The sequence below is a fragment of the Haliotis asinina genome, chromosome 14, assembly GCF_037392515.1.
Source record: "Haliotis asinina isolate JCU_RB_2024 chromosome 14, JCU_Hal_asi_v2, whole genome shotgun sequence".
NCBI lineage: Eukaryota > Metazoa > Mollusca > Gastropoda > Lepetellida > Haliotidae > Haliotis > Haliotis asinina.
Genome location: NC_090293.1, coordinates 33,984,539 through 34,002,533, shown reverse-complemented (window position 1 = coordinate 34,002,533; position 17,995 = coordinate 33,984,539). Strand labels below are relative to the sequence as shown.

The 17,995-nt window shown below is 42.1% G+C and overlaps 1 protein-coding gene across 1 annotated transcript in view; it reads right to left on the bottom strand.

Annotated features, from left to right (window-relative positions):
* The window catches only part of LOC137261986 (signal peptide, CUB and EGF-like domain-containing protein 1), a 69,620-nt gene extending 55,775 nt beyond the window's left edge, over positions 1-13,845 (bottom strand). Inside the window, exon 1 of the mRNA XM_067799789.1 lies at positions 13,267-13,845. Within this exon, the coding sequence (XP_067655890.1) occupies positions 13,267-13,747 (481 nt within the window). The 5' untranslated portion in view covers positions 13,748-13,845. The remainder of the gene's footprint in view (positions 1-13,266) is intronic.
* Between the last annotated feature and the right edge of the window lie 4,150 nt (positions 13,846-17,995).

The window sequence follows — 17,995 nt, the reverse complement described above, 5'->3', positions numbered from 1 at the left end:
TACAAAAATCAAATTCTACAGTAAACGAGGCAGGCTTGTCCCAATGTTCATCATCCCATGATAGAACATCTGACAGGCGACGATCGGTCAAGAAATGATGAAGAACTACCCGAGTTGAAATATTCCTTTGAAGCAAACAGATCAAGGATATCAAACAGCTTCGGTCGATCCTATCAAAGATATACAGGTGCTGGTATATTCATACGATGATTGCCAACACAAATCAAACTCTAAAGAGTTGGGGTGTGTTGTGGGATAGGGCCCAGTGGTTAAAGCGTCCGCTCGTCATGCTGAAGACCTGGGTTCGATTCCCCACACGGCTACAGTGTGTGAAGAGTATTTCTGGTGTCATTTCATATTGCTGGAATATTGCGAAATGCAGTGTAAACCCAAACTGACTCACGAAAGCAAAACACAACACTGCGGTCCACATTGATTATGAACAGATGATGGCCATTCAGCGTTATCCATAATGCAAAACAGACAACACAGGTAAGCAACACAACTGGCGTGAAATATGACGTGCTATGCAGTAAACACCTTCGTGGACATCAAATGTTGTACGTGCCGTATAGCATACAGCATCTTGGACGTCGGGCGAAATCTGTTGTATGGCAATCAACACCACTTGTGAATGGGTGGGTTTAGTTTTAAGCCGTTTTTAGCAATATTTCGGCAATATCACGCGGAGGAGACCAGAAATGGGCTTCACACATTATATTAAATCAGTATGGGGAATCGAACTCTTTAAACACAAGGCCACCCCACCGCACCATCAACATCACGGGCGTTACACGTTGTTCATGCTGTACAACAAACGACATCATGTCTTCAAACATACATACCAAACAGCAAATAGCATCATCCGCGTTTACCATGTATAACAGGACCACTGACAAAATTGTTTCCGATAAAACCTAGCCAGACGGTGTACTTTTGCAGTACGTGGAACGGTAACAGTTTTCATTCTGTATCGAAGCGGCAGTAAAATGTTCCATGTAGATATTCTCAATGCTTGTGCAGTTCCCTAATTAGTGAGGATCATTGCCTCTGAAGCAGTCCTTGAAGAAGTTGCGTGCTACGGTTGCCGAACAGGGTTTGGTGTCCCAGTGCACGGTTCACGCAATAATGGCTAAACCACAAACAAAACCAACATCCAGTTTTACGGATTTCGCTGAACATCACAACACAATTGACAATTTTGTACCATATGAGACACATTTACAGGCAATACACTAAATACGCATTGTTTTATTTCTTTCTCCAAAGTGGATACACCGAGGTGAGCAAGTATGATATCGTAGCACCGATTGACCGCGTGCACCCCTCCCTCGCTTTTCTGATCCCATGACATTTGCACGTGCTCTACGCGCAGTCAAGTTACTGTGACAACACAGACCCCGTCTAGCCCGGAAGCATGCGAGAATCAACAAAATCAGCAATGTCAAGGACGCCACATGCAGTTTATTAGCTCTAACATCTGTGCAGGTAGAGCCAGGTTCTGTGATTGAAAACACCGATACAGGTAGCGTCGGGGCGTTAATGACGTCAAAACCCTATCTTGCACGTGCGAAATCAGACCATGTACTGAAGCACTAGCTTGTCGCGTGTGTTGCAACTGAAACACTGAAGTTTAAAGGTCGTTCAACTTGCTCCACCTGACTTGGAGAGTCAGGATAGCAGGTAAACGGCAGCATTGACGTCAGTTGGCCATCTTCAACGTCGTGCAGCAACACCGTCGACGTTTTTACACCAGCTAAACACATATAACACATGAAGAGGAGACTTGAACCACTGTACCACACGGACACCCTTTCAAATGTACATTTTGCGAATATTAGATATATTACCCACGACTAAAAAGACATTTAATCAAATGTACATTTGGTCATGCGTCCGTCTTTAGATCGTATTTATGTAGCTGATACGACGTTATATATTGCTCACTTTAATCATTTAAGAAATTATTTAATCAAGTCTTTAACATATGTATAAATTGGAGTCTTCAATTCTACAGTGGTTACAGACGAAACACTGACATTGTCCGAAATTCCCATCCTGGTTCCACTGGGCTATGCACTGACATGCTGACATATAAATCTAAGAAGGCTTTCTTGCACTAATTTCTCTCTATTCAGAATGTTCCTTTCCAATCCTGAAGTTGAAAACAGCCATCTAGGCTTGCCTATTTAAATAATCTAGATCGGTTTTGATCAAACTAAGCGCAGATATTCCACAGTCGTGGAGAAGACTGCACTCTTCAGTAAATATGGGCACCTTTTGGTTCAATTGTACTTGAAGAAACAAAAAGTGCGTTATTGACGACAAAACCCATGGTATTGCGCGTTCCCTTTCGGTAGATTGGCTAATGCTGCTCACTGCAGTCCCACAAATACATCTATCACGCATGCGGTAGATATACGCAATGTTTATTCAACACATCGGAAGCGTTGGAAAACAAGCATCATTCCCGCATCTTCATCCTCCTTGGCGTTAATAGCGGGCGTATCAGGCACCCATGCTCCTCAAGCCGTTAGCCACTTCTAAACAATTCATCTCGTTGGTGGTAGATATATCTTTGAGACAATGAGCTGTGTGTGTAGATGATGCACCCTAGCTTAAACCCACGTTGCAGGTGGTTCGAGATTACAAGGGAGAAGTCGTTTATCAAGATGTGCACACTGCCGTCTCGTCCGAACAACGATTGGTCCCGCCCAGACTATCATGGCTTGTGACAATGGACTGCAATCTCCTGCCGCCATGTGAGAACCGCGCCGTTAGTTGTGTAAGGGCATCACGGCTCTTCCCAGTAGCTTCAATGTGTAATCACAAAAACCTTTTAGCCCTAGACTAAACACAGGGCGGGAGGACACAAAACGCAGGGCGTGCTTGTTTCTTGCAAACATTACAACACCAGCATTAGAGGTGTTAACACATACGTAATAGGGAATAAACTGGCTTAGGAATCTGTCCCTGAGCGCGTGTGTGGTATAGAGTTGTGGTAGGCAGATTGACGGCGTCTAGGAGGCAGTGATAAGACAGTCGTTACCGTGGGTCTCACGGCAGGGACAAATATCACACCGCCGTGAGAGCAGGACGAAGAGGTAATTAAACCCGCCAGGTGTAGTCGGCCCCGATCTCAGCTATGTAACCTTTACATCACTTCACGACAGTCATTGTAAGAGCATGAGAGTATAAGGCCGGGTTATATGAAACCGTTCTGGTACACGGATGGGGGATATATCAGGGAAGATTGACGGGATGTGCACAGCTTGATACAGAGATGGGTTAAACAGGATTGTATGTAGGGAGGGAGGGGCACATCACATGAACAGGAGAGGTAGACCAATGTAATATGTGGACAGGAGAGATAAACAGCCGTAATGCATGGACAAGAGAGGAAAATCATTTTAATATGTGAACAGGAGAGGTAACACATTGACAAGGGAGGTAAAGAATCGTAATACATGGACAAGGGAGGTAAACAATTGTAATACATGAACAGGAGAGGTAAACGAACGTAATCCATGGATATGTGAGGGACACATCGTAATACGTGGATAGGAGAGATAAACCTTAGTAATGCATAGAAGAGAGAGGTAAACCATCATAGGACATGAACAGGAGAGATAAACTTTAGTAATACATGGACAAGAGAGGTAAACCATCATAGGACATGAACAGGAGAGATAAACCTTAGTAATACATGGACAAGAGAGGTAAACCGTCACAGGACATGAACAGGAGAGATAAACCCTAGTAATACATGGACAAGAGAGGTAAACCATCATAGGACATGAACAGGAGAGATAAACCTTTGTAATACATGGACAAGAGAGGTAAAACCGTCACAGGACATGAACAGGAGAGATAAATCGTAGTAATACATGGACAAGAGAGGTAAACCATCACAGGACATGAACAGGAGAGATAAACCTTAGTAATACATGGACAAGAGAGGTAAACCATCATCGGACATGAACAGGAGAGATAAACCCTACTAATACATGGACAAGAGAGGTAAACCATCATAGGACATGAACAGGAGAGATAAACCTTAGTAATACATGGACAAGAGAGGTAAACCATCATAGGACATGAACAGGAGAGATAAACCCTAGTAATACATGGACAAGAGAGGTAAACCATCATAGGACATGAACAGGAGAGATAAACCTTAGTAATGCATAGAAAAGAGAGGTAAACCATCATAGGACATGAACAGGAGAGATAAACCCTAGTAATACATGGACAAGAGAGGTAAACCATCATAGGACATGAACAGGAGAAATAAACCTTAGTAATACATGGACAAGAGAGGTAAACCATCATAGGACATGAACAGGAGAGATAAACCTTAGTAATACATGGACAAGAGAGGTAAACCATCATAGGACATGAACAGGAGAGATAAACCTTAGTAATACATGGACAAGAGAGGTAAACCATCATAGGACATGAACAGGAGAGATAAACCTTCGTAATGCATAGAAGAGAGAGGTAAACCGTCATAGGACATGAACAGGAGAGATAAACCTTCGTAATGCATAGAAGAGAGAGGTAAACCATCATAGGACATGAACAGGAGAAATAAACCTTAGTAATACATGGACAAGAGAGGTAAACCGTCATAGGACATGAACAGGAGAGATAAACCTTCGTAATGCATAGAAGAGAGACGTAAACCGTCACAGGACATGAACAGGAGAGATAAACCTTCGTAATGCATGGAAGAGAGAGGTAAACCATCATAGGACATGAACAGGAGAGATAAACCTTAGTAATACATGGACAAGAGAGGTAAACCGTCATAGGACATGAACAGCAGAGATAAACCTTCGTAATGCATAGAAGAGAGAGGTAAACCATCATAGGACATGAACAGGAGAAATAAACCTTAGTAATACATGGACAAGAGAGGTAAACCGTCATAGGACATGAACAGGAGAGATAAACCTTCGTAATGCATAGAAGAGAGAGGTAAACCATCATAGGACATGAACAAGAGAAATAAACCTTAGTAATACATGGACAAGAGAGGTAAACCGTCATAGGACATGAACAGGAGAGATAAACCTTCGTAATGCATAGAAAAGAGAGGTAAACCATCACAGGACATGAACAGGAGAGATAAACCTTAGTAATACATGGATAAGAGAGGTAAACCATCATAGGACATGAACAGGAGAGATAAACTTTAGTAATGCATAGAAAAGAGAGGTAAACCATCATAGGACATGAACAGGAGAGATAAACCCTAGTAATACATGGAAGAGAGAGGTAAACCATCATAGGACATGAACAGGAGAGATAAACTTTAGTAATACATGGACAAGAGAGGTAAACCATCATAGGACATGAACAGGAGAGATAAACCCTAGTAATACATGGACAAGAGAGGTAAACCATCATAGGACATGAACAGGAGAAATAAACCTTAGTAATAGATGGACAAGAGAGGTAAACCATCATAGGACATGAACAGGAGAGATAAACCTTAGTAATACATGGACAAGAGAGGTAAACCATCATAGGACATGAACAGGAGAGATAAACCTTAGTAATACAAGGACAAGAGAGGTAAACCATCATAGGACATGAACAGGAGAGATAAACCTTCGTAATGCATAGAAGAGAGAGGTAAACCATCATAGGACATGAATAGGAGAGATAAACTTTAGTAATACATGGACAAGAGAGGTAAACCATCATAGGACATGAACAGGAGAGATAAACCTTAGTAATACATGGACAAGAGAGGTAAACCATCATAGGACATGAACAGGAGAGATAAACCTTCGTAATGCATAGAAGAGAGAGGTAAACCATCATAGGACATGAACAGGAGAAATAAACCTTAGTAATACATGGACAAGAGAGGTAAACCGTCATAGGACATGAACAGGAGAGATAAACCTTCGTAATGCATGGAAGAGAGAGGTAAACCATCATAGGACATGAACAGGAGAAATAAACCTTAGTAATGCATAGAAGAGAGAGGTAAACCATCATAGGACATGAACAGGAGAAATAAACCTTAGTAATACATGGACAAGAGAGGTAAACCGTCATAGGACATGAACAGGAGAGATAAACCTTCGTAATGCATAGAAGAGAGAGGTAAACCATCATAGGACATGAACAGGAGAAATAAACCTTAGTAATACATGGACAAGAGAGGTAAACCGTAATAGGACATGAACAGGAGAGATAAACCTTCGTAATGCATAGAAAAGAGAGGTAAACCATCATAGGACATGAACAGGAGAGATAAACCTTCGTAATACATGGACAAGAGAGGTAAACCATCATAGGACATGAACAGGAGAGATAAACTTTAGTAATACATGGACAAGAGAGGTAAAACCGTCACAGGACATGAACAGGAGAGATAAATCGTAGTAATACATGGACAAGAGAGGTAAACCATCACAGGACATGAACAGGAGAGATAAACCTTAGTAATACATGGACAAGAGAGGTAAACCATCATCGGACATGAACAGGAGAGATAAACCCTACTAATACATGGACAAGAGAGGTAAACCATCATAGGACATGAACAGGAGAAATAAACCTTAGTAATACATGGACAAGAGAGGTAAACCGTCATAGGACATGAACAGGAGAGATAAACCTTCGTAATGCATAGAAAAGAGAGGTAAACCATCATAGGACATGAACAGGAGAGATAAACCTTAGTAATACATGGATAAGTGAGGTAAACCATCATAGGACATGAACAGGAGAGATAAACTTTAGTAATGCATAGAAAAGAGAGGTAAACCATCATAGGACATGAACAGGAGAGATAAACCCTAGTAATACATGGAAGAGAGAGGTAAACCATCATAGGACATGAACAGGAGAGATAAACTTTAGTAATACATGGACAAGAGAGGTAAACCATCATAGGACATGAACAGGAGAGATAAACCCTAGTAATACATGGACAAGAGAGGTAAACCATCATAGGACATGAACAGGAGAGATAAACCTTCGTAATACATGGACAAGAGAGGTAAACCATCATAGGACATGAACAGGAGAGATAAACCTTCGTAATGCATAGAAGAGAGAGGTAAACCATCATAGGACATGAATAGGAGAGATAAACTTTAGTAATACATGGACAAGAGAGGTAAACCATCACAGGACATGAACAGGAGAAATAAACCTTAGTAATACATGGACAAGAGAGGTAAACCGTCATAGGACATGAACAGGAGAGATAAACCTTCGTAATGCATAGAAGAGAGAGGTAAACCATCATAGGACAAGAACAAGAGAAATAAACCTTAGTAATACATGGACAAGAGAGGTAAACCGTAATAGGACATGAACAGGAGAGATAAACCTTCGTAATGCATAGAAAAGAGAGGTAATCCATCATAGGACATGAACAGGAGAGATAAACCTTCGTAATACATGGACAAGAGAGGTAAACCATCATAGGACATGAACAGGAGAGATAAACTTTAGTAATACATGGACAAGAGAGGTAAAACCGTCACAGGACATGAACAGGAGAGATAAATCGTAGTAATACATGGACAAGAGAGGTAAACCATCACAGGACATGAACAGGAGAGATAAACCTTAGTAATACATGGACAAGAGAGGTAAACCATCATGGGACATGAACAGGAGAGATAAACCCTACTAATACATGGACAAGAGAGGTAAACCATCATAGGACATGAACAGGAGAAATAAACCTTAGTAATACATGGACAAGAGAGGTAAACCGTCATAGGACATGAACAGGAGAGATAAACCTTCGTAATGCATAGAAAAGAGAGGTAAACCATCATAGGACATGAACAGGAGAGATAAACCTTAGTAATACATGGATAAGTGAGGTAAACCATCATAGGACATGAACAGGAGAGATAAACTTTAGTAATGCATAGAAAAGAGAGGTAAACCATCATAGGACATGAACAGGAGAGATAAACCCTAGTAATACATGGAAGAGAGAGGTAAACCATCATAGGACATGAACAGGAGAGATAAACTTTAGTAATACATGGACAAGAGAGGTAAACCATCATAGGACATGAACAGGAGAGATAAACCCTAGTAATACATGGACAAGAGAGGTAAACCATCATAGGACATGAACAGGAGAGATAAACCTTCGTAATACATGGACAAGAGAGGTAAACCATCATAGGACATGAACAGGAGAGATAAACCTTCGTAATGCATAGAAGAGAGAGGTAAACCATCATAGGACATGAATAGGAGAGATAAACTTTAGTAATACATGGACAAGAGAGGTAAACCATCACAGGACATGAACAGGAGAAATAAACCTTAGTAATACATGGACAAGAGAGGTAAACCGTCATAGGACATGAACAGGAGAGATAAACCTTCGTAATGCATAGAAGAGAGAGGTAAACCATCATAGGACATGAACAAGAGAAATAAACCTTAGTAATACATGGACAAGAGAGGTAAACCGTCATAGGACATGAACAGGAGAGATAAACCTTCGTAATGCATAGAAGAGAGAGGTAAACCATCATAGGACATGAACAGGAGAGATAAACCTTAGTAATACATGGACAAGAGAGGTAAACCATCATAGGACATGAACAGGAGAGATAAACTTTAGTAATGCATAGAAAAGAGAGGTAAACCATCATAGGACATGAACAGGAGAGATAAACCCTAGTAATACATGGACAAGAGAGGTAAACCGTCACAGGACATGAACAGGAGAGATAAACCCTAGTAATACATGGACAAGAGAGGTAAACCATCATAGGACATGAACAGGAGAGATAAACCTTTGTAATACATGGACAAGAGAGGTAAACCATCATATGACATGAACAGGAGAGATAAACCTTTGTAATACATGGAAGAGAGAGGTAAACCATCATAGGACATGAACAGGAGAGATAAACTTTAGTAATACATGGACAAGAGAGGTAAACCATCATAGGACATGAACAGGAGAGATAAACCCTAGTAATACATGGACAAGAGAGGTAAACCATCATAGGACATGAACAGGAGAGATAAACCTTCGTAATACATGGACAAGAGAGGTAAACCATCATAGGACATGAACAGGAGAGATAAACCTTCGTAATGCATAGAAGAGAGAGGTAAACCATCATAGGACGTGAATAGGAGAGATAAACTTTAGTAATACATGGACAAGAGAGGCAAACCATCACAGGACATGAACAGGAGAGATAAACCTTAGTAATACATGGACAAGAGAGGTAAACCATCATAGGACATGAACAGGAGAGATATATATCTCACGCGAATAGATCACTTTTGTGTCAACGCGTACGTGTGTGATAATCTCCTAAGATCTTTCTCACAAGCTGATATAGGCAAAATTAAAACAAACAAATTTTGAAATTTGGGATAACGTTTGTTGAAATTACAAGCACAAATAGACTTTATCATTATCTGTTTAAACGGAGATTGGACCCCATGTGTTGGGAGATGTATATCGTACATGCAATTCACACAGGATCTCCCTTTTATCATACGTGTTGCTTCATGCTAAGTTTAGTCTAGAAAATCGCTTCTGGCTCTGGTATCAAAAACCTGTTTATGTAAGTTCAAATCTCCTCTCGCCGCACGTGAGTTCCCTGCACTGCGTGCGGCCTAATGCTAGGGGAAAGGACTTTCACCATCTTTCGCTAACTGGTAAAACAGAGTCGTTTTACATTTTCTGAGAAAGAAAGACATTTTATTATTTATACGCATTCAAGCACAGTCAGATATTGCGTAAGCGTGTACGACGATACGCCTGTAAATATTGACAAGTCGTCATTGGGTGTAGAGCAATAAAACAGGGTGCCCAACTAAGTTCAGTTCACTTAGATAACCCACGTAAAGAAACCCTACATATATGTTAGATACAGGATTAATCAATAGGGGATAGATGTGAGCAAACCAATTTTGCTTTGGCATGTAGGCATTCTGGTATGGAGCAACACCGGGCAGTGTACAGAAACTATATACATTGTTTTGTTAAATTACATATTGGTATACGTTATTCTCTAAATATTTGAAGCAGGAAGTCAGTTCTTTTGAATGCTATTTTGTTTGGACTGAAAAAACGTAATCTGTGAGCAACCGCTCTTTCATAGGTGAAAATGTATCTATTTAAGAACTTCACGACAGCTGAATTATTCCAGTTTATACAAGTGCAGAACGAACGAGTTGCCCGGAGCCACTGAGCTGGTTCGTAGTTCTCGGGCCTAATTGGAGCGTGGTGGATTCAGTTACGCTAGAATCTACTGCACAATAGTCTGCGTTAGTGAGTGAGTGAGTTTCACACCGTTTTTAGCAATATCCCAGCAATATCACGAAGGGGGACACCAGATTCACACAATCTATCCATGGGAAATCGAGCCCGGGTCTTCTGCGTGACAATCGATCGCCTCAACAACTGGGCTACCCTATCGGCCCGTTAAAAAAATTCATTTGCGACGGACCTGTGTTTGACGTTATAATATAAGAAGTCAGCCCCAGACAAACCACTGACCGAGAGAATGAGCAACAACATTCATCATCAGGTCGCGACCACATGCCACATCATCGAGATTGGCCACCCTGTCCCATCCCAATGAAGACTACAAAGCATATGTTCACTGTCCTGGGTTCCCATCCTCGAGGATCAAGGGATGTCTATGCGTCGTGCTATAAATATCCCAACAAACCGGAGACAAAGAAATGTGGTTGGTTGGTTGTTTAACGTCACATTCATCAACACGCCAGCGGCGTGCCTGTAAATAATCGAGTCTGGACGAGACAATCCCGTGGCCATCATTATGAGCATCGATCTGGGCAAATAGCATAAGATAACGTGTGTCAACCACGTCAGTGAGCCTGACCATCCGATTAAATTCGGCGCCTCTTACGACAAGAATGGGTGAAGAATGAAAACCAACCCCGGACTAGAGCACGATAAAATATAATGATTGTTGAGGTATACATAGAGTGTGTAACATGATGCATTTTGATCAGTATCCATAACTTCATGCGAATACGCCACAGTATTGGTGCAATTCATTCGCGCTCAGAAAACATCATACTAAAGTCTGAATCATGCCAGAAGGATTTCTCTCATTTCGTTAAATAAACTCACACATATGTGAAACAGATTCAAAAATTGCATATATCTATATCGTCCCTTCGGTCCTAAATTTCTTCTCGATACATTCATCCATATATCCAATCCTAGCCAACAACCAAACGGACTTCACCAAACGCAAGGTCTGTGAAGCCATTCACATCAAACGCCACAAGCCAACCATCAACCGTGACCACGGATATTTCATTCCATCTGCTCATGATGCACTCCTCTACCAAGCCCAATCTGCTGTATGAACATCTCATCCTTCATTGTAACTCCTTTATTTCTACATGTCTGGCTTCCATTCACTATCCTTTGTGCACTAACTGGCTTTCTCTATTTGTACACCTCAACTTCTAAAATGCCACTCAAACAAGTCACATATCCAATCGTTGATGTTGGAAGAAAAGCACCAAGTGCCAATCGAGTTGTCTCCCTTCAATTACGGCAAGCACGGAATAATGGTTCAGCCTCACTTGTCTCCCTAGCCGACGTTCAGTGAAGGATTGATATGATTGTAGATCTGTATGACAAATAAATTTGGCTATGCATAGTGTTCAGCCTGCTTATAAATTCTGAGCAGTGACCACGTCAAGGAGAAAGTGCATGTGTTGTTTCTGCTGGGTCGAGAGTACCTGGTGACCCTTGTTTGACTGGATGCCATCAACAATGAATCTACGCCTAGAAGTCGGGAAAATTAATAGTATTACTAAACCCACATCTTTGTCAGTCGGGGCAACTGCTGCAGGCGGGGGCAGTCGACGTAACATCTCAGCTCTCGTTTCCCTCACACTGCTAACGTGAACTCGGCACGCGTGGAAAAACCAATTGAGATACATAAAAACTGTGAGATCCTTTGGCAACATGGGCTGTTGGCAGACGGGAGTATTAGCAGAATTAACGCCACCTCCACGAGATTTCGGGTTCGCTAGGAACAGCTTAATCACCCTTCCACATAAAACCACGGAAAGTTAAAGTCCGAAGTTGGACTGATGGAAGCTTTCCTTGCGAACTCACCTCACAAACTGTATAGGTAAAATGAGTACTCTGATCATTACCAGATATCTATTGTAAAATCTTGAATGACCATCACAGTCCTTCCTTTCGCTATTTCTAACGAAAGATGCATACATTACCGTCAGAGAACATGTTGATTCTCACTCACAGAAAGAGTGATCTGACTAGAGTCACACTGGTGTAGAAAAATACAGGACGGCGGTAGAATATATTCCGACTGATGTCAAAGAACACGGCTGATGTCAAAGAATACGTGCTGTAACGGAGGAATACGGTCACATTGCTGTCAGATGAATCTTCTTCTAGCAGCGGAATAACGTCACACTGATTTCAGAGAATACTCATCGCAACGGTGGAATATCACAACAACTTAGAATCCATGTTGTAGCGGCGAGATATAGTCACACTCATATAACGGAGTAGAGTACGTAAAGAAAACGTTAAATAGGACTCCGTGTTGTAGATCGAGATGTTAGTTTTACGCTGTCTTTCTCTATACTCCAGCAATACCACGGCGAGGAACTCAAGAAATGGGCTTCACACTTTGTACCCAGTGGGGAATCGAACCCATATCTTCAGCCCCCCACCACCCCCGTGTTGTAGCAAAGGGATGTATATTGACGCCTATCACATTGTAGTACATAAAGCGTTGTGAATATGACACACTCGCATCAAGAATATGTGATTTAACGTTTGGATCTATTCACATGTATCTCAGGAACATATATGTTCTCAAACATCGGGACTGAGGAAAAGGCGGGAATTTGAGCATGTGCCTGAGGGGGTCATTCGAACCCTTGGCTAGCACTACCTGGCCACCTGTTCTGTAAATCCCTTTGTACTGGTGTCCTCTGACTGACCTGGATTAGTGTGTTCCAAGAGTGTGGTATGACACCGCTTTTAGCAATTCCAGCAATATCACGGCGGGCAACACCAAAACTTTGATTCATACAATAAAGGGGAATAGAACCTGACTATTTGGATATGAACGCTTTAACCACAAGGCTACCCATATACCCATCCATGTGTGGGAGCCCACAATGAAGGAATGATAGGTATAGCGATCAGGTATTCCGATTCCCTGACGCCCATCTGCACAATATTCAGTCACTCATTCTTAAATCGGAACCTACCTGGCTGATACAGCGAGATGGTCACCCTGCACAATCCACTTCCGGAGCGGTACTTGCCCCTCACAACTCTGTTGAAACCCACGTAAACGTTGGACTCCACGGGACCGAACTCCGTCTTCTGGCCGCTGAGGGTGAACAAGTGTCGGGACTCCATGTAATCCCGTTTCCGGCCCTGAACCCACTCGATCCTCTCGTCGCTAATATCCACGGATACTTTGGCACCTTTTTTCACAAAATTGTCCACAACCTTCAACAGGTTTCCTCCATTTATTGACGCCTCCATATAACCAGGAAGGCTGTTCCCGTACACGCGCAGTTGACGGTTATGTATTTGGGCTTCAGCGTTGTTACTACTGGTGCCGTTGTCCCCTCCGAACCCGTCTCCGGTAGGGGAGTCCGATACGTCCAGCGTCCACAGGCGGGGAGACTCACCATAGTCCAGCAAGAACTTGGCTCCTTTGTAGGGCCCGGAGAAGTCCATCCGGATGACGGCCTGCGCTGCGCATGTGCGGTCTCTGGTAGGCGTCGGCGTCTGGACGAAGGTGATGTAGGGACTGTAGCCTTTCACGATGCCGTACCTAAGGTCGATCTCCACAAAATTGTTGGTGAAGCTAGACACCCCTGCCCTAATGATACCTGAAACAGAGATGTGGAGTTGATTGTTGGTGTTGTTTCATTTTTCCTGTTTTCGAACATTTGATAATTATGTTTTCATTCTATATTGGTTTGCCATTTAACAGAACATGACACGGCAATGATGCTTTGTTACCTATACGATGTGACGGCATGTGTTGTTCATTATGCAGCACAGGACCAATTGTTGGGTACATACGAGTCATGCTAAAATGAACCGGACACAAGATAAATTATATCTGAGATGGATGTGGTCCTCCCAATCTGTACACAGTTCCATAACTTGAGCCAACCAAGGGTCAAGACTTCACGAGTAAACAGGAACTGGCAATAGATGATACAATCACAATGACCCCCAATATGAACTTGAACACTGCCCTTTGAACTTTGCTAAAGTGAGTGAGTTTATTTTGCGCGGCTTTTAGAAATATTCCAGGATTATCACAGAGAGGGACAAAAATGGAAATGTGAGGATTCGACACCGGGTCGTTTGCAAAAGATTTCCCATGGTCTATGTCAGAACGATCTCTAATGTCAATCAGAATATTCTATTGCGGGAAACAAAAACATCAGTAAAAGTGGCAGCCTGACCTTATTACAGAAGCTGCAGTTAGATGTACTCAGTGTCTTTCTACATAGACAAAAACACATTCCGATATAGAGTTAAAATGTAAGTGAGATGCGCATGCGCGAAAAGTAACTCGATCGGAATGTTTGATTCAGGTGACTTTGCTTGATTCCAGTTCTTCTATCAGTCTTTTTTTGTTTGATACATTTCAAACCTTTGTCCCCATAGGTTGTTAGTTACATAGCCGTTCTTGTCTCTCGTCACGCGATGTATCAATAAAAACGCTTGAGATAATGCATCGAATGCACCTCAGCCCATCGAGTTTATTCGCGTTTGAATAGGACGTTGCCAGTGTAAACGGTGGACGGGAAAGGTGATATTTGCTGTCGTCCATGACAAGATAATATCAATCCGTATTCTATTAAATTTCGATCCAAACATTTTATGTGACTGGCTGACCCGATTATAGATGTTTGTACCAACGTTTATCAATATTAAGTCAAGCCTTTACGCAAACCTTCATCAATATTAAGGCAAGCGTTACACAGACGTTTATCAATATAAAGGCAAGCGTTACACAGACGTTTATCAATATAAAGGCAAGCGTTACACAAACGTTTATCAATATTAAGGCAAGCGTTACATACACGTTTATCAATATAAAGGCAAGCGTTACACAAACGTTTATGAATATTAAGGCAAGCGTTACACAGACGTTTATCAATATAAAGGCAAGCGTTACACAGACGTATATCAATATAAAGGCAAGCGTTACACAAACGTTTATCAATATTAAGGCAAGCGTTTACACAGACGTTTATCAACATTCAGGCAAGCCTTACACAGACGTTTAAAACATTTAGACAAGCGTTACACAGACGTTTAAAACATTTAGACAAGCGTTACACAAACGTTTATCATCATTAACTCAAGCGTTACACAAACGTTATCAACATTAAGGCAAGCGTTACACACCTCTACACACCTACAAGGAATTTGCACAATTACTGACACACTGGAACCGGTCATACTTTTATCCGCTAACACAGTTTGACATTATTGCAGAAACATCATGGTATTACAGAAACATCATGGTCGTATTATAGAATATTTAAACTAAACTGCCTTTCAGCATTTCAGTATTTGACATTCAGTCAGTGTTTAATGTCAGCCGTTTCCGGAGTCATTAAAGTGCCAGAAAAAGTTCAGGTTTGCAAAGCTGTAGCCGTGATTATAAAATAATTATTGAACGAACAATGAAATTTCATAAGAGCGTATTGCAAAGCATGTAATCAGTGTTATCCTCAGTATGCCCATCGATCGACTACGGTCGTCTAACTGTTAACGAAACGTGCTGTGGGACTACTGTGACCCATAATGGGATGGGTAATTAAACATCCCTCCGTGAAGATCCGGGTTAGAATTGGTCTTCAGCAATCTATGCTTGTGATAAGAGGCGACTAACGTGATTGGGTGGTTCGGCTCGCTGACTTAGTTGACTCATGTCACCGTATCTCAGTTGGGTAGGTATATGCTTATGACGTTGATCACTGGATTGCCTGTCCAGATTCGATTATTGACAGACCACACAGCTGAAATATTGCTGGTGCGGTGTAAAACTAAACTCACTTACTAAAATAAACATCTTCCATAGTTCTATTAATTATTAATTAACCAATGTCCGTATTCATTTCTGCCTACACATGACAATCATGTCCGGATTGACGAGGTGTCAATGTGTGTATATGCATCCTATATCATTGTTAAAGCGTCTCGTTGAGGCCACGATATTCTCTCAGTGTAAGCTGGTGAATTCCGCAGTGGTAACGCATCAGTGCGAACGTAAAATATTCTTCGGGAAAACCGCAGAAGCACTGGTTGTGCTACCGTCTGCACCGCGAGACGAATCACGGTATGGTCAAAGTAAATATGCTATTTGAGCCACCTGCAATCCCACCGTCTAGATATTTATACTGTAATACTTTCGACACTTTAGACGGGCGTTGTTGGATTGTCATCAAGAGGCGAAGAGCAACAAAGAAATGACGTGCAGAAATCCCACCGCGGTGTATATTCCATGTCTTTCAATAATAAAAAAATAGTTGCTTTGGAAAGTTTAAACTTAGACTAAAACAGTAAACAAAGATTATTCTTACACATACTTGTGATGTCTCCCCTGAAGAAAACGTGTTTTAATTACCCCTGAAAGTCTCAGAGCAAACGAGCCCCCAGAGGGCTGTTATTCTGGGTACGGGTGTGAATTGTGTTGAGTGTGGCAACGGGGTGACGAGAGGGCGGGCGTGTCTTCTAATCCGTGCCGTCAGCTCCAGAGACAGCGTCTGCCAGAGACAAGAGAGATATGCCTCTCACAACTCGGTGTCAAATGCAAAGTGGTGTATGGAATACGTACTCGGCGACACAGCATGTGACATTTACCCCCTCAGACAAGCATCCGCGACCACATGCGAGCTTTCGTATCAATGTGTGATTTTATGTCGAGTTTGTGTGCAGAAGACAGACACCGTCATTAAGGTTGGCGATAAGCATATGAATTATCTTTGCTATTATATCTGTCTTGCATGGGTCGTTAGCTCCACCACTAACATCTTTCGGTTTGTCTTCATCAACCGAGACCCGTGAAGGTCCCGGGGTAGAATAGGCCTTCAGCAACCCATGCTTGCCATAAAAGGCGACTCAGCTTGTCGTAAGAGGCGACTAACGGGATCGGGTGGTCAGGCTCGCTGACTTGGTTGACGCATGTCATCGGTTCCCAATTGCGCAGATCGATGCTCATGTTGTTGATAACTGGATTGTCTGGTCCAGACTCGATTATTTACAGACCACCGCCATATAGCTGGAATATTGCTGAGTGCGGCGTAAAACTAAACTCACTCACTCACTCATCAACCGAAACCATGCAGACGCAGTCGCTGAACAACTATAAACTCTGTGAGTCAATGAGTATGGTTTTACGCCGCTTTTACTAATATTCCAGTAACATCGCGGTAGGGGACACCAGAAGTCGGCTCCATACATTGTACCCATGTGGGGAATCGAACCCGGGTTTTCAGCGTGACGATGAGTTGGCCTTGACCACTAGGCTACCCGCCGCCCGTCAACTCTGTTCCTTCCCAACGCAACAATGCAACGACTGCAGCAGTATGTAACAGTGCCACATATTCAGAAACTGCTAAATATTGCTACAAACTGCAGTATGTGTGCAGCAATGTTTAGCCGGTCTACAAATGTGACACTGCAGTAGATCTGTGAAGATCCAGTTTAGAACTGATCTTTAGTAACCCATGCTTGTCAGAGGCGACTAACGAGATCGGGTGGTCAGGCTCACTCACTTGGTTGACACATACAATCGTGTTCCATTTATGTAGATCAATGCTCATGATATTGGTCACTTGGAAGTCTGATCCAGACTCGGTTACTTACAGACAGCAGTCATATAGTGATATGTTCACGTGCAGAAAATAATGGCTTGATGAGAGGTAGTGACAGATGTATGAAGTGGTAGTTAAA